The 19,695-nt window shown below is 36.5% G+C and overlaps 1 protein-coding gene across 1 annotated transcript; it reads left to right on the forward strand.

Annotated features, from left to right (window-relative positions):
- The first annotated feature begins 169 nt into the window (after window positions 1–169).
- Window positions 170–16,636, forward strand: LOC117322655 (acidic mammalian chitinase-like). Its single transcript, XM_033877591.1, has 13 exons — window positions 170–174; window positions 7,257–7,497; window positions 10,265–10,389; window positions 11,180–11,312; window positions 11,617–11,802; window positions 12,533–12,646; window positions 13,436–13,580; window positions 14,181–14,355; window positions 14,669–14,927; window positions 15,090–15,214; window positions 15,427–15,550; window positions 15,942–16,127; window positions 16,505–16,636. Exons 1-13 carry the CDS (start codon window positions 170–172, stop codon window positions 16,634–16,636), a joined length of 1,950 nt encoding a protein of 649 aa, XP_033733482.1.
- The last annotated feature ends 3,059 nt before the right edge of the window (window positions 16,637–19,695 follow it).

A 19,695-nucleotide genomic window follows, 5' to 3' on the forward strand; every position in this document is an offset into this window, starting at 1 on the left:
TCAATAACTATACCCAAGTGATTTGACAACAACAGAGAAAGGTTTTTGGCCCTTTCGCTGATTCTAACACAGAATACAGCCAAGTACTGAACTTGGCACTTTCGAGATAATTTCGGATGGATATTACAAAGCGATATTTAGTTTTTGTATTGGTTTTGTGGTTTTCATCATGTGGTAAGTTAACTTTTTTTCCCCTTTGTAATTTAAACATATTTGATCGCTATAGGTTCACACTAACACGGTAATATATTTAATGCGTGGGAAAATAACGGAATAATACTTCTGAAAAATTATGTAAAATAGTACATCAATATCGATGCATTTATGTTAGTGTCAAAACAGAATGTAATGTTACAAACTTTACACGTGATACAGGATTACGGAAATCTTCTGTTTTTATTTTATGTATATAGCTGTATTTTTCTAAATTTCGAGAATGCATTTCCCTACTAAACATTCATTTATACGTTGAATTTCACTAAATCTTCCTATATGTCAATCAGTTGCTAGCTGAAGGGACATCTTTAACATTGCAGATACTAACAATAAAGGTCGACTGTTGTTGAAACATAGATTCCTGAATATGTTTCTGGGTGGCTATACATAGGTATAAATGCATATATATTAGGAATGAGGTTCAACATCAACATAAACGGGAAACAATAACCTTATAAAATTATTCCAATTAAAGCTGAAGCTTAGGTGAAATTTAGAATCTAAATATCTGCTGTGATGGTCATGTATAGATTGGAGTATATACAAGTTCTGGTTTTTGTAGCAGTTATGTATAGAGAAAATCTAAGCCCGCATTGAGTTAAACGGAAAAAAATCACAATGGTATGATATAAAAGTCCAACCAACCGTCAGGAATAGGGTAAAATCATAATCGAAGCTATGTGCTGATATCTCCTGTTTATATGTGAATATAACACTTGAAATCATTGGATAACTTCGACTTGAACACAAGTGTTAGTGCTGTTTTTTTAACACTGCGCATTAATTAACGAAAACAGTTAACAGTAGACCAAAGGTGACATTCAGAATCTCAAATGTGTGTTGAGATGGCCGTTATGATATACGATTATTTTCAGTTCATGTTTAATTATGTAAGCATATGTCATTTTACTGTTCAATCAACGGTAATCTATATGTCAAATTATGAATACGAAATATGTGTTAAAGTTACGGTAAAGATAGAAGTTATTTCAGGCTCGGTTGTGACAGCCACTAGAATTTAACACCGCTTTGATGAGTATTGATATTATACAATATATTAAGATATTATGTGTTCTAGCTGTTACGCAGCATATTGAAAAGACATTTTTATTTTATTTCTATACCAACATATAAAACACATGGTTATGCTGCAGGTAGCGCGTAATTATTATAACAGTTGCCCCAATCCCATTCCAAGATCGTTAAAGCCCAATAAATCAAGGATATTTTCTTTCAAAATAGCTTTCTTTTTTATAACGGCTACATTGACACTGTCTCATTTTTGGCCTTTATAATGTCTCCCTTGACACTGCTTCACGTTTGGCCTTTATGATGTCTCCCTTGACACTGCTTCACGTTTGGCCTTTATAATGTTTCCTTTGGCATTGTCTCATGTCTGGCCTTTATAGTGCCTCCCTTGAAATTGTCTTATTTCTCATTTTCTTAATACTGTCTCACTTTTGGCCTTGATAACGTTTCCCTTGATACTTGCTTATTTTAAACGTTTATAACGTCATTGGCACTGCCACACTTTTGAGCATTAAAACGTCTCTTCTGAAACCTCCTCACCCCTGACATTTATAACGTCTCTCCTGACACCTCCCCACCCCTGACATTTATAACGTCTCTCCTGACACCTACCCACCCCTGACATTTATAACGTCTCCTTTGATTCTTGTTCTTTTATAACGTTTCTCATGATATCGCGTCTTTGTTGGCCTTTGTAACGTCTTCTTGGATTCTGCATCACGTTTGGGCTTATAATGTCTCCCTTGCTACTGCCTGATTTTAAGCCTTTATTACGTTTCCCTTAATACTTTCTCACTTTTGACCTTTAAAACGTTTCACTTGATATTAAGTCACTTTTGTTCTTTATATTATCTGCTTTGATTCTGCCTCATCCTTGCCTTTTAAAACCTCTAACTTGATACTGTTTCAATTTTGTATTTTATAATGTCTCCCTTGTACTGCGTCACATTTGTCCTTTATAATGTCTCACTTGATACTGTTTAATTTGTGTACTTTATAACGTCTCCCCCGATGCTGTGTCACGTTTGGTCGTATAACGTCTCCTTGATACTGCCTCACGTTTGACCTTCATAACATCTCCCTTGATACTGCCTCACTTTTGACCTTAATAACGTTTCCCTAAAAACTACCTCACGTTTGACCTTTATAACATCTCCCTTGATACTGCCTCACGTTTGACCTTTATAACGTCTCCCTGGATACTGCTTCACGTTTGACCTTTATAACATCTCCCTTGATACTGCCTCACTTTTGACCTTAATAACGTCTCTATTGATACTGCCTAACGTTTGACCTTTATAACGTCTCCCTGGATACTGCTTCACGTTTGACCTTTATAACATCTCCCTTGATACTGCCTAACGTTTGACCTTTATAACATCTCCCTTGATACTGCCTAACGTTTGACCTTTATAACATCTCCCTTGATACTGCCTCACTTTTGAACTTAATAACGTCTCCCTTGATACTGCCTAACGTTTGACCTCTATAAATCTCCCTTGATACTGCCTCACTTTTGACCTTAATAACGTCTCCCTTGATACTGCCTAACGTTTGGCCTTTATAACGCCTCCCTTGATACTGCCTCACCTTTGACCTTAATAACGTCTCCCTTGATACTACCTAACGTTTGGCCTTTATTACGTCTCCATTGATACTGCCTTATAACGTCTCTCTTTGTGTGCTTTATTTTGGCTTTCATAACGTCTCCCCCGATTCTGAGTCACTTTTGGCCTTTATAATGTCTCCCTTGATACTGTCTCACGTTTGAACTTTATAACGTCCTCCTTGATACTGCCTCACGTTTGGCCTTTATAATGTCTCCCTTGATACTGCCTCACTTTTGACCTTAATAACGTCTCTATTGATACTACCTAACGTTTGGCCTTGATAACGTCTCCCTTGATACTGCCTAACGTTTGGCCTTGATAACGTCTCCCTTGATACTGCCTCGCGTTTGGCCTTGATAACGTCTCTATTGATACTGCCTCGCGTTTTACCTTTATATCGTCTCTATTGATACTACCTCACGTTTGGCCTTGATAACGTCTCCCTTGATACTGCCTAACGTTTGGACTTTTATAACGTCTCCATTGATACTGCCTCACGTTTGGCCTTGATAACGTCTCTATTGATACTGCCTCGCGTTTTACCTTTATATCGTCTCTATTGATACTGCCTCGCGTTTGGCCTTTGTAACTTCTCCCTTTGTGTGCTTTATTTTGGCTTTCATAATGTCTCCCTTGATACTGCCTAACGTTTGACCTTTATAACGTCTCCCTTCATACTGCCTAACATTTGACCTTTATAACGTCTCTATTGATAATGCCTAACGTTTGGTTTGACCTTTATAACATCTCTATTGATACTGCCTAACCTTTGACCTTTATAACGTCTCTATTGATACTGCCTAACCTTTGACCTTTATAACGTCTCTATTGATACTGCCTCGCGTTTGACCTTTATAACGTCTCTATTGATACTGCGTAACCTTTGACCTTTATAACGTCTCTATTGATACTGCCTAACCTTTGACCTTTATAACGTCTCTATTGATACTGCCTCACCTTTGACCTTTATAACTTCTCTATTGATACTGCCTCACGTTTGACCTTTATAACGTCTCTATTGATACTGCCTCACGTTTGACCTTTATAACGTCTCTATTGATACTGCCTAACCTTTGACCTTTATAACGTCTCTATTGATATTGCCTCACCTTTGACCTTTATAACTTCTCTATTGATACTGCCTCACGTTTGACCTTTATAACGTCTCTATTGATACTGCCTAACGTTTGACCTTTATAATGTCTCTATTGATACTGACACATTTTTTCTCTCTTTATAAATCTTCCTTGATGATGCGTCACTTTTGGCTTTAATGATTTCTCTATTGATTCTGCCTCATTCTTGGCCTTTACAATGTCTCCCTTGATGTTGACAAATTGTTTACCTTTATAATGTCTCTTCTTGATACTGTCTCACGTTTGAACTTTATAACGTCCTCCTTGATACTGCCTCACGTTTGAACTTTATAACGTCCTCCTTGATACTGTCTCACGTTTGAACTTTATAACGTCCTCCTTGATACTGTCTCACGTTTGAACTTTATAACGTCCTCCTTGATACTGTCTCACGTTTGACCTTTATAACGTCCTCCTTGATACTGTCTCACGTTTGAACTTTATAACGTCCTCCTTGATACTGCCTCACGTTTGACCTTTATAATGTCTCCCTTGATGCTTCCTCTCTTCTGGCTTTCATGATATCTCCTTACTTGTGTTACTTATAACGTTATATTTTTATTTTCGCAGCGTTCGGGGAATATCGCCGTTTGTGTTATTACAATGTTTTATCGGTCTACCATTCCGGATTGGGAACTTTTCGTCCTGCCGACATCGACCCCATGTTATGTACGCACATACTATTTGGACATGGTTTACTCAATAACGGCTCTTTAATTGTATGGCAAAACGACGAAGAACTGTAAGTTTATTTAGTCTTTATAAAGTTTTATGCAATTAGTATGCAAGATTTGCAGTATGTGATACCTCTTTTACTGACCTTCACCCTAAGTGAAAACCTCTTGCTTGTATTCGCATGAACCTGTTCTTAACGTCAGTGTATTAAAACAAGTGCATGATTAAAGCATGAAGTTTCGGTGACTACTCTGTTTTCTTCATTACACAAATGACCCGTGCAGAGCATGTATACGTCATTTCGGCTCGTTCATGTGTAGAAGTCGAATCGACTTCTCATGAGTGTAGACGAATCGACGTGTACACTGTTTGCCACTGCAGAGTACATAGACTATGGTGAAGATAAAGTAGACCTGTCGACTTGATTACAAACTCGTACACTTATATACTAGCATATCAGTGTTCATATGATGCACCGATCTCTTCTCTGATGGAGTTGACAGAGTGTAGTAACCTAAATGTGATAAACCAAAGTCCATTCACATTTTGACAGCTTTAACTGATATGAAAATTGCATTGAAATCTTGGCCGAGATGAACTCCAATTGTTGTATGTGCTTGTTCGAGATGAACTCCAATTGTTGTATGTGCTTGTCTGCTTTGTTCTACTATTTAATTAATACCTTCATGTAGGTGTTACGATAGCAAGGCACTTTGTTACACAAATGGAAATTGTATGATGCAATGTGTTCAATGCTAGGTCATCTCTTGCTCCATGGAAGGTGTTAAAAAGGTCAAATTGCTGCTCAACTAGTTAAGGCCACGTATATGTATCTATATCTATCGCATTAACGTTTAAACATGAAACGTCCCAACTTCGAAATATACATGTAGCTTGCCTACGTATAGGTACGCTCTTGTACAGATTGGTTTGCCAATGATGCTGCTTGGTTTTGCCTTTGTTTTTGATTGAGGTTCTGGTATCTTGTGTGTCTTTTGTTCAATACCTCTAGATTATCCGGGGTATACATCTATTCAGCATCGTGATGTATTGGTAGTTATTGTATTCTACCGGTAAATCAGGACTTTTGATTTTGATGGTTGAACATCTGGCATGGAACATGAGCACGCGATAAACCGGAAACCGCATACGCATGTGCCAAGCTTTTTCAATCGATGATCTAATAGAAGTACATCTAGTACTACATATATTCAGATGTAAATCATACTAGATATAGTGATTGGCTTTCATAGCTTACACGAGAATCATTGTACTGGCTATGCGTGATCATGGTAAGAAAACCATTCCTTAGCCTGAGGGTAGGGCAGGGAAAATGGCCTTTTAAATAGACATTTCTCTGTGTTTCTGCCAAGTTATACAAGCTAGATAAGCCATAATTCTATTTCTAATGGTCATGAAATGGGCTCCTTTGCCTACCAGGGAACCATATATGACCTTATCCAATTATGGTTATCTAAACGTCGTGATGCCATTTAGATTCAACTGATGTGCCTGATGGTGTTTATCGATAACTGTAGAAATTATAAATCTTTTAACATTGATGAACAGATCGAATTTCCGTTATTTAGAATGCTTAGCGAAGATGTTGTTTCGATATTTCCGTTTTCTGTCGACCATGCTTAAATAATAATGATAAAAAAAGCTGTGACAGAAATGTATGATATATGATTACCCATGTACAGTATTTTTTCCATTGGTGACAATAAAGTAACACACATTCAACAAAAGAGTTTGGCCACCTTGCCAATATGTTGATTTTAATACTAATACAAATGAATTATTAAATTAGCTAGGCCTATATGAAAAGCTGAATAAAAGAGTTTGGCCATCTTATTTGAAAATTTATAACAAAAGTATTTAAAAGGCTTATTGGATGAACTGTAGCAAAATATGAGCTTGCTGAGTGTATTTACAAAATTCATCATGCAACTGGCATCTGCATTTTGGGAATACACCTACCACATTTATTTTTGCTATACTCGACATTGGCCGGAAAACAGCTGTATTTTAGAATCTTAGCACGCACGGCAACTCGAACATATTTGGATTATTCTTAATACCGTTTCACTTAGAAATGCTCATACTTGAAGACTGTTACAGTATAAATAGAATATATGGTGTCTTAAAATGTAAGCTGTATTTTTGGATCAGGATAAAAAGAAAAGGGTGGCTCGCCTAATTTTGCTACTTCTATCATCTAAACTGTAAGAATAATTTGAAAAAAACTTTTTGAATTAAACAATTCTTGTAAATAGACTAAAGATGACGATGGCGAAAGGTCAGAGTTGTGCGGTTACACATTAGTAGCATGTGTTCAGTAAATGAGCATTTCCGTTTGTGTACACCAGTTTACTGATTATATACACTTGTGCATTCAGTACAAAGGAAATTATATCACAATTACACAATCATTGTTCGAGTTGGAAAAGACCTGCTACAAAGGCGATTAATAAACAGAATCATATATTCGTCCAACAATATAATATGAAAGACGTATGTATGGCCTTCTTTGTGTTCATGGAGTGAAGTAGTGATCCAATCATGCTATTTTTTTCTCTCCTCTTTTTAGTGCCCTGCAAGTGACTGGTCTCAAACCCGCTAACCCTAACCTGAAGGTGATGCTAGCTTTAATAGCTCCGAATGAAGAGTTTGCCTATATGGTAGCTAAACCAAAAAGACAGATCAAGTTCGTCGAGTCCGCAGTCAAGCTCCTACGTGATTATGGGTTTGACGGGCTCGATCTAGACTGGGAGATGTCAGCACTCGAAAACCCACGCATAGACAAATCAAAATACTCAGGTCTTTGCAGGGTTCGTATATGTTTGCGAATGTCAGTGAATGTCTGTTTGTCTATTTTTTTCTTAGAACTGAACTATTATACAACTCATTACTGCACATAAACATTACATACACTAACATAGCGAACTATCACACCCCTAATCATTACTTAGCGATCTATATTACACCCCTTATCATTACATAGCGAATTATTACACTTCTTATTATTATACCTTTACGTTTTTTCTCTATATAAAAGTAATGTGATAATTTGACTATCAGCCTGGAGAGGATTGCGCATGTGTTTCCAGGACTATCACACCGTCTGACAGTTAAAAAAAACTGTCACAACGACATGCAAGCGCTTAATTGACACAGATTGTTTGTTGTTGCAGACGGTAGCCTAATATTTTGTTTTCTCTCATGAAACTGTCAAACATGGATCAACACATGCGTTTTCAAAACGCAACAGACGTAGAGATCGAGTCATTATTAGCGGATAGGGATAGTCAAAACACTAAAATGGTCATACAAACGTCTGTCATGTCAATGGAGGACTATATAGCAGATTCTCATACCAGCACAATCATCCTATATTGAGAAAAAAAAAACAACGTAAAGGTAAATTAAAACAGTTATCAAATGGGGTAATTCGGGCAATAGTAATTTTGTCAGCCCCTCATCAACAACGGTTGCCCTCGGGCTAAAGCCCTCGTGCAACAGTTGTTGTTTCGGGACTGACAAAATTACTATCGCCCTCATACCCATTTGATAACTGTATACTATCACACCCCTAACCATTACATTGCGAAATCCTAACCCTTTACCATTACTTCACGAACTATTACACCCCTAACCATTACGTAGCTAACTATCACACCCCTAACCATTACATAACGAACTATCACAACCCTTACCATTACATAACGAACTATAACACCCCTAACCATTACATAGCGAAATCCTAACCCTTTACCATTACTTCACGAACTATTACACTCCTTACCACTACATAGCAAACTATTACATCCTAACTATTACATAGCGAGCTATTACACCCCTAACCATTACATAACGAACTATCACAGACTTACCATTACATAACGAACTGTCACACCCCTAACCATTACATAACGAACTATCACACCCTTACCATTACATAACGAACTATAACACCCCTAACCATTACATAGCGAAATCCTAACCCTTTACCATTACTTCACGAACTATTACACTCCTTACCACTACATAGCAAACTATTACATCCTAACTATTACATAGCGAGCTATTACACCTCTTACCATTACATATCGAACTAGAACATCCCTTACCATTACATAACGAACTATCACACCCCTAACCATTACATAACGAACTATTACACCCCTAACCATTACATAGCTAACTATTACACCCCTAACCATTACATAACGAACTATCACACCCCTAACCATTACATAACGAACTGTGACACACCTAACCATTACATAACGAACTATCACACCCCTAACCATTACATAACGAACTATCACACCCCTTACCATTACATAACGAACTATCACACCCCTAACCATTACATAACGAACTATCACACCCCTAACCATTACATATCGAGCTAGAACATCCCTTACCATTACATATGGACCTATTGCATCCCCTACTATTACATAACGAACTATCACACCCCTAACCATTACATATGGAACTATTGCATCCCCTACTATTACATAACAAACTATCACACCCCTAACCATTACATAACGAACTATCACACCCCTTACCATTACATAACGAACTATCACATCCCCTACTATTACATAGCAAACTATCACACCCCTAACCATTACATAACGAACTATCAAACCCCTTACCATTACATAACGAACTATAACACCCCTAACCATTACATAACGAACTATCACACCCCTAACCATTACATATGGAGCTAGAACATCCCTTACCATTACATATGGAACTATTGCATCCCCTACTATTACATAACGAACTATCACACCCCTAACCATCCCCTACTATTACATAGCAAACTATCACACCCCTAACCATTACATAACGAACTATCACACCCCTTACCATTACATAACGAACTATCACATCCCCTACTATTACATAGCAAACTATCACACCCCTAACCATTACATAACGAACTATCACACCCCTTACCATTACATAACGAACTATCACATCCCCTACTATTACATAGCAAACTATCACACCCCTAACCATTACATAACGAACTATCACACCCCTTACCATTACATAACGAACTATAACACTCATAACCATTACATTGCGAAATCCGAACCCTTTACCATTACATATGAAACTATTACATCCCCTACCAATACATAGCAAACTATAACACCCCTATCCATTACATAACGAACTGTCACACCCCTAACCATTACATAACGAACTATCACACCCCTTACCATTACATAACGAACTATAACACCCCTAACCATTACATAGCGAAATCCTAACCCTTTACCATTACTTCACGAACTATTACACTCCTTACCACTACATAGCAAACTATTACACCCTAACTATTACATAGCGAGCTATTACACCTCTTACCATTACATAACGAACTGTCACACACCTAACCATTACATAGCAAACTATTAAACCCTTACCATTACATGATTACACACTATTTTAATGTGATATTCTAATATTATTCATTTCCCGTGATATGAAGATTTTGACTCAAAACATCCCGATAAGTTCTAATGCAACTAAATCAAACCTCAGTTGCATTTTCTTTGGTTTTTGCAGAGACTGAGAAACGCTTTCGATCAAGAGTGTGAACAATCTGGCAAAGATCAATTGATGCTTACAGCTAGTGTCGGGACAATCAAGGCTAACATTGACGCCGTTTATGATATTCCAGAAATGAAAAAGTGAGTACCAGGTACTAATTCAAAAATTAGCTAAAAACTGAAAGTGTCATGTTATTCATATTACATTATATTTCATCATATTATTATATGTGGTCCGATTTTTCTTCAGTATTAACCTTATATTTCTATATAGACACCGAGTTAATATTGCTTTTATGATGGCATATTCATTGTGACGTCACAACGCCATGATATTGCATTCCTGTTATCAAGATATTACTATAAAGTCATTCCACCCTTTTCACAAATTATTTTCATATCTCATAAAAATAAAAAAAATCAAGGACAATTGATTATGTCAGTATTGTGTTATACCGGCCTGGTAGGTTGTACAATACTGAACTCCGACCTCGCCATCGGTGAATATTTGATACGCAATAACAATAGTGTATGTTGATATCGACCCTATCTTTGATTGTTACAACCTCCCGGGAGTCAACCATTGCCTGGAATGCGATACTTATGTTCTCTTTCGTTTGAAAAGAGAGAGAGAGAGAGAGAGAAAAAAAAACACAAAAACAAAAAAAAAAAACAAAAAAAACAAACAAACAAAACAAACAAACAAAAACAAAACAAACAAAAACAAAACAAAACAACAAATCTGGATCTTAACGATACAATACACCACCGATAATGTTTTCCAAGACGGATCTATTTGGTGGCTATCAATAACTACGCTCCGCCCCTTTCAATATCATGAAGATTTCCCTTTATTCCTTCTAACCCCATCTTTTTCTCGATAAGCATAAGCTGACGGCTAATCTCTTTATTTAACTCATACATTTTGCAGGCATCTTGATTTCTTTAATCTTGTGACTGATAACCTATACCGAGAATGGGATTATCCAAGTAACCAGACGTTCCATCACAGCACACTAGACGACAGGCCTAATGATACAGAGATAGAAAGTCAATTTAACATGGTAATGAACTTAAGCTGTCGCTTTACAACTCGTATACGCAATTCTAAAAAATGGAAAATTAGATAAACAGAAAAAAAATCCAACAAAGAGTATTATTATTGTCGATTTGAAGCTAGAACAGGCCGTTGCATTTTTGCATAGATTACAAAAAATAGATACTTTATGTCATTACCTACCTTCAAAATGTTTGCCTCTCTTTTTTATTTCTTTTTTCAATTTAAAGAGGTTAAATGATTGATAGTATCCCGACGAAAATCTACAACCTTTATCATATTTCTTATGTAAATGGTGTGTTTTATTGCAGAAATGGGCTGCAAGGTACTGGGCGCAGCAGGGAGTTCCAAAGGCACAAATCAACATAGGACTATCGTTTGAAGCTTACAGCTATGTACTGGACAACTCAGCTAATTTTATTATAGGTTCTGTATATAACAGACCTGGAGATGCGGGGTTGTACACAGGTGTACAGGGAAGCCTGTCGTACTACGAGGTAGGTACTATTGACTAATTTACAAATTTACAATAATAAAAGAATAAAATTAATAAATTAATTTTACTGAGGGTGAAATGCTATCAGAATGATACAGATATTGATACACTTTACCGTGCTAAGATTACCACTATAAACGCAGACATTTTGCTGGACTTACACATATGTCAGCGATACGTCCTCTTGGTGTTAAAATTGTATTGCTCTACATGGTACAGACACCCTTTTGTGTTATAGTGATTGACAAATTTGCAATTTGTACATTTACTATTTCTGACCCTCAAATTTTTGTATCGCTATTCTTTGATTTAGCCATGCTTTATTACAAAGAAACACTAATTACTCTCAGTAATATGATAAAAAATATCTTTATATGCTGTTCGATAATGCTTGTACGTTAATATGTAGCATTTCGGGAACTTATATATGCTACAAAACAGAAATAACTTTTATATAATTCCACAGCTACTGCTAAAAATAGAATTGTCTGTAAAACTATCCCATGGACAGTGATGATATGTGAAAACTTGTATCATCGTAGTATTGGCCAATCAGAATGCTGCCTTCTATTCGCTGCAAATTTTATTAAATATTTTCTTCGTACTGCAATATCATGTAATTCGAATGTTTGGATAATGCATGTGAATCAATAGATATAGTTATTTAACATAGTTGAATGCCTGAACAGTGCGGTGAGTTATGTGTGACAATATGCTGTTGTTGTTAAAAGGTGTGTCTGTTGTTCGAACAAGGAGGCCAATCTTACCGGGACTACTACATACCTTACTACGTGGATGGAGACTTGTGGGTGGCTTATGATGACGTACAGAGTATGACAGATAAGGTACAGAAAAGCAGCCAAATGCATCATTATATATCAAAAGTAGTCACCTCTGAAGCAAACACAATCCTCCGATAAAATTGGAAAGAGCACATTACAGATTGTCGATATCCCTTAGTAAATTAAGCTCGATTCTGAAAAAAGTACAATTGCGTAGATATATACATTGTACATTGAAATCCTTCTCCGACCGAACTTTTGAGAAAGTCTGCTTAACAAGTAATCATACAAGCTTCAAAACCCGAATGCCATAATGCATTAAGAAAACGTTTTTTGATATACACAGCGTTGGCGAACAAAAACGTATTCGGAAGAAATCAACAAAAGATTCCACTAAAAAATCGAAAACAAGTATGGTATATATACAGCATCCAGAGATACCTTTGGGGAAACAGTTCGATGGCTTGAATGACGTCACATAGACGAGAGGAGTCTCTTGTCGAAGTTTCCTGCATCATACACATCTTTTACTCCGATTCGATTTCGATATACATCGTCACTCTGCCAAATGTTTCGGATCAAGTTGGACTCTAGACGATCCAGCTAAATTAGATGATAAAAGAATGGACTTACTGATGCAAAAACTGTTTGTGTATGAAATAGGATTGTTTTGTTATGTATTTTATTGCGTTAGCGATGTTCAGCTTTGAGACAGTGCAAGGTTATAAGCACGAACCTTCCGAATTTACGTACCGTACATTTATATCATACTTACATTTCCCACTCCTTTTCACTCCTTTAAGTTGACTATGATTGAACAAGTGTAATAATATGTTCTGATATTTCTTGAAGGTCGAATGGCTCGTTCAAGAGGGATACGGTGGCACAGTAGCGTGGGAGTTGTCTTTGGATGATTTCAACACAGTCTGTAACTCCTCCACCAGAAGGTTTCCTCTGGCAAATCAGATAAAAGACACACTCCAAGCGGCAGAACCAAGTAAGAATAAGAGAAATCTCCTACTACATCATGGCACTGGTTTAATTGCTATATCGAGAACAAAGTCAAATGATATGCAATGATTTACATTCAATTGTGTCATCGGAATCTCCGTCAAGTGTGTTTTAACAGTAACAGGTGTTCAAATATAGATATGTGAGTCAAATGAAATTTAGTAATGCATCGTGTTTAGTTGCTTTATTAGTCCAATGTTACAAATCTAGTAACGTTGTAAGATAATATATCATCCAGTGTGATACATGTTCAACTATCTCACCACAAGGCCACAAGATAATCTTAATCCATATTACGAAATTCATAAATGACAAATTACTAAAAGTATGCCAAAGACTTGATTTGGCACGAACCTAATGTTACGAACATATAATTGTGGGTAAGCAAACGGTTAGCGCAACGTGCTACGGCTATCAATAGTAGTCATTTCAAAAGTTGACGTTGCTATATATATTTCATATCAAATTATCTTGCGAATAATTGACTTCAAATCCTGTTTTTCTTTTAAATTAAATTTTCATTTATGATTGATAATGGTATCAGTCTCAGAGATGTTATGACATTTACCAATGCTATGTTTTGTAGAACCCAGTAAATATCGACGAGTATGTACCTTTACCGTGTGGGATGGAGACAGGCGGGGTATTGGAGAGTTTACTCCCTGGGATATCAACCCCGACCTATGTACACACATTACAGTTAGCTACGCAACTGTCCGCCATGACAGATTGGCGCCAATGTTCGTCCAGGATTTAAAACTGTAAGATAAACTTGAATTTTAGTTGAATTTTTTCCCTTGTAAAAGTCATACTGATTTTTATTTAGGCTTTAACACTTCATTATATTGAAAATTGTTGTAAATAGAATTAGAATCTGCTTCCGATTTGTCATCTCGACGGACTTAATTTATTGTATTGTATATATGTGTACTGATAAGCTGTGAAGCTTAAAGTCAATAAAATGAATTGAATTGAATTGAATTGAAATGACGCAATAGTTTTCATGATATTCATAGCCCTAATAAATGTAGTTTGACAATGTTTCATTAACTGTAAGTTATTTTTCGGATACAGGTATCGTCAAATCAACAGAATTAAAAACAACTACCCCCACATAAAGACTATTTTGTCTGTGGGTGGCTGGGAAAGTGGTAGTGCGGAATTCTCCAATATGGTATCAAATCGACTCTCGATGTTCACTTTTGTGAGGTCAGTTTTCAACTTCTTCCGCACTTACAACTTTGATGGTCTTGATCTGGCATGGCAATACCCAGCGCTGAGAACAGGTTCTCGCCCAGCCACAGATCGACGTCTATATGGCGAGCTCATCAGGGTAAGATGGAATCATAAAATTCATTATTATTTGTTTTAAGTTTTTCGTCCGATATTAAATCAGTCTTCACCGACTAACCATTCTTTGTAATCATGAAATATTTTCAATATGCCTTTGAAATTGATAGGATTTAAATACACATTTTTTCTCTTGATATTATAGATGCTCCGAGGTGCATTCGATGCGGAATGTTTGCGCTCTGGAAAGGAAAGGCTTATTTTAACTGCATCCGTAAGCCCGGAAAAACACGTCATCGACGAATCGTACGACACAGAAAGCATGACTCGGTAAGCATAATTGGACATCTGACCAGGTGTTCCCAATGTTTAGAACTTTTTTCCTGACGATGTTGTATTTACTTTAGGGCCTCTTGTTGAGGGATTCGGTATATATTGTATGTTGCAGTAAGCATGTCATGCAAATCTATCTTTATATTAAAGATAGTTATCCTCAGTGGTGGTAGCAACTGTTCTCAGATAATTGTCTTTTGTATTATCAGTAACCTGGATTGGATCAACGTAATGGCATACGGCATGACTGGTTACTGGGAAGGGTATACTGACCACCACAGTCGCTTGCGCGCGCGTCCTGGGAGCAGTGTTGGCAGCGCTCAACGTACAATTGTATGTAATCAAACGAATATTGCCCATGATTGATAAGATAATTCTATTTTTGGGATATTTTCCAGTATGTTTTACCTTATGTTAATGCAAGAATAACGCATCTTGACAAAATGTGCTATAGCTAATTAAGGTTTCGCTATCAAACTTTTTGGCAGAAATATTGCTCTTCTAAATTCCAGTGGACAACAAGAAACAATAATAGATTAAGTATTAGTCAGTTGGCTTGGTATAGAAAGATATCCGTCTATTGGTTATCACTGGATAAAACATTTGTGTTTGATGTTTTGCAACAAGTGAAGTTGTCATTAACGTGACATACTTATACACAAATGTGAAGCAACCAGCATTAACTAATAAAATCAGGATAAGACAACTGCAAATTGTTCCACAGGAATGGGCGGCCAGTTACTGGACTAGTCTTGGCGCCGAAAAGAAGCAGCTGAATATTGGCCTGCCAACATTCGGTGTCGGTTATACTTTGGACGACCCTAACGATAATGCAATATATGCCGGGGCTTGTGCGCCATCCGATCCAGGGCCATATACGAATGTTGCTGGCTACCTATCTAACTATGAGGTAGACCATTCGCTTTATTATATAATCTGTGTAAAGCCATTCATAAATTTATTTGTTTTGATAATGTCTTTAATCGCATGTAAAAAAATATTTTTGTTCATTAACATACACCTAATAAATAAACAAATAACCATTTCTCATTACCGATTAGATAAACAATAACCAGTTTAACCGGTATGTTATATACCCATTTAATAAACAATAACCAATTTACGTGATTTTACGAATGAAATTAACCAGTTCATCATCCTTATGTTAATTTATCAATTTCATGTATGCTACCTATTAAATACACAGATCACTTGTTTACCACCATTACATTTGTATGTTATTTGACCAACCCAGCTAGTTGTAAGCTACATTTTGATTATAAATAGATTGGTCAGCTGATAGAGAATGGAGCGTTGACGTACCGGGATGACGGCATGCCGTATATTGTATACGGTGATCAGTGGATTGCTTACGATGACGTACAAAGTATGACAGAAAAGGTGAGATATCGTTTGTAATGTTTAGCCTGATAAAAGTACGGAATTAATTTCAGAAAATTGATATATTATCATACGGTACACATTGTAATTTTCTCAGTGGAGGAACTTCTTTTGCCATTTTTTTTTTTAAATCTCAGTTTTTAAGAAAAGTATTTTGGCATGGCATTGTACAGATACTTAAACAGTTGGGTACTGAAAAAAAAAAAGAACTTGGACAATATCGATGGACAATGAAGCTTTCTAAGTGCGATATACATGTATGAACGCATTGATATACATTGTACAAGATTAATGACCGATCCACTGTCTTTTTAAAAACTTCAACTGCAGTTTAGCACGTTAGGTTGACACAATTTTAGTCTATATGTCTGTCTTGCAATTCAACTAGAAGGCGAATTGTCGCGAACAACAGACGGTCACAGTGACCCAAAAGACGAAATGTCGCGACCTGTAGACCGGTACCGTGACCTAGAATGTAGATTGTCGCGTACTGTAGACGGGTGCAGTGACCTAGCATGTAGATTGTCGCGAACTGTGGACGGGTACAGTGACCTAGCATGTAGATTGTCGCGTACTGTAGACGGGTACAGTGACCTAGCATGTAGATTGTCGCGTACTGTAGACGGGTACAGTGACCTTGCATGTAGATTGTCGCGTACTGTAGACGGGTACAGTGACCTAGCATGTAGATTGTCACGTCCTGTTGACGGGTACCGTGTTCCAGAGGGAGGAGTTTCGCGTTAAGTAGACGATATCTTTGCCATTATTAACGGAAATCATTCTACTTATTTGTCTCCCAAATTGTTTCCATGTTGACAATAAATGTGAAACTGCTTTGGAAAGATATTCATGATAAGAATTGTTGAGAGTGAAATAAAACAAATTCGTTGAAAAAAACTTTTGATAACACTTACTATCAGAACAACTTGAGAACTGTTACCATCCAGGAATTCACAATTACTATTACGATATTATTACTCAACCTATTCCTAAAGTATTCTAGTAAAGTGTGGTGGCTTCGCTTCCAAAATATGTCGTAGTTGAGTTGACCATGCTTTGTGGATACAAAGCAAATGCATGCTGAGGGATTAAAGCGGTTGTAGCTCTTTACAGGTATTACACCAAGCATAGTCATCTCAAATAATATTTTGCATTCGAAGAAATCACACTTTAGTGGAAGATTCTGTGAAATAGGGAGACAGTTACGAATATCTAAAAACAGATGTGCATTACTGCATATTCTACCATGTTTGCTATGTAACGCCAGTTCTGATTGGTTAAAAACCATGTATCATTTTCCAATAACCCACGCTCGTGCCAATAATACACGCTCGTGAGTCACGGCTGTTACAATTGTAAATATCTAATATTCACCGGTTTCACAAAAGGTCACTATAGCCGAGTGGGGTAATGGGTTAGTCTTTCAATATATTTTTATCACGACGCGAGTTCGAATCCTACGGAGGCCCCCACTTTTTTTCTTTTTTTTTTTTTCCTTTTTTTTTTTTCCTTTTCAAAATCAATGCCATATGATAGATGCTCTTGATCGTAGTACTGTATTGCCTGTATATTTCATCAACAAATAGTGCAATACTCAAGAAATAAATTACAAGGTTTTCCCGGGGTTTCTTTGCTGTTTTTCTATTAGAAAGAGGTCGATCTCAGAACTAAACAGTACATGGTAGAATAGAAATAATCAACTTTGACTCGTGTATTGTTGCAGGATATACAACTCGGACTCGGATATTTTGCAATTTTAATTAATAACTCAGGCCTGCGGCCTTCGTTATTAATTTAATTGCAAAATATCCTCGTCCTCGTTGTATATCCTGCAATAATACACGAATCATCGTTAATTATTTCTTAAGTAGCAGATAAAACATGTTATTTCAGAGAAAAAAAGTTACTTTGAAGAAGATGATTTTCATATATTTCTCAAGTTGATCCGATAGTTAGTGTTTAAACTTTATTTCTAATGATATTTTCATCCTAAAATATGAAATTCATTAATATCTGTCCAAAGTAGTACCTATAGAATGAGTGAAAAACAACTTTTGGATTTTGATTTTTTTTTACACCAACATGAACAGACTGCACTCATGGAAGATGACATTCAATTTGTACTTGTAGATGTGTGATGTTGCATTATTCTCTAGAATGTGTCACCGATAATCGTGAACGTTATCGGTTTATTAGAATTTACAGTCTGATTACACCTATCAATTAAATAAAATCTATAACTCTGTAAATCAATATATATTATCATTTAACGGATGTATGGAAGTAGTATAAAAGTATAACACAAGAAAGATGGCAAAAAGGTTTTTTGTTTTCTTATGGTATAACACTGTCAGTTTAGTTGTTTCTCATGTGGCGGTATTCAAATTATTAACCTGACGTCATATAATTGTTGAATTGATGTATTACAACTATCAACCGAGTAATCTCAAGCCGATCACGAAACTTATAGAATCCCAACTCTCATTCCGAAAAGATAATCCGTTGAGAGACTGTTTAGGAGTTTGAAAACAAGGAGACATGCTTAGTGTTTCGCAGCTATCACGCTTACCTGGTTAAATTCGATTATCTGTCCCACCGGTAGGGTAAACACGTAATTTAGACAATCTAAAAGCGCCAAATGTCTGTATGTATTTAGAACTCTATTGTGGGTACGGTTGATATCATAACGTTGTTATTTGAATATCCTATAGTTTATCAATTCAATGTTATGCAAAACACTATGAAAGTCCAACAAATTAGTTTCATTAATTAAATCACATTTGTTAATTGATTTCGTATGGATTTTTTCATGGCTAGGCCGCCTGGTTGATAAAGGAAGGATACGGTGGAGCCATGATGTGGTCTCTTTCTCTTGACGACTTTTCCAATATAACAAACACATCAAAATCAAAATTCCCTCTGCACTCTACGATAGCGGAAACTCTTATCGCCGCTGAGGTTCAAACGTCTTCTTCATTGCCAACATCGACAACCATCACTTCTACACCCACAACTACCACTACTACACCTACAACCACTACTACTACACCTACAACTACTACACCTACAACCACCAC

Source organism: Pecten maximus, chromosome 3 (assembly GCF_902652985.1).
Source record: "Pecten maximus chromosome 3, xPecMax1.1, whole genome shotgun sequence".
Classification (NCBI taxonomy): Eukaryota; Metazoa; Mollusca; class Bivalvia; order Pectinida; family Pectinidae; genus Pecten; species Pecten maximus.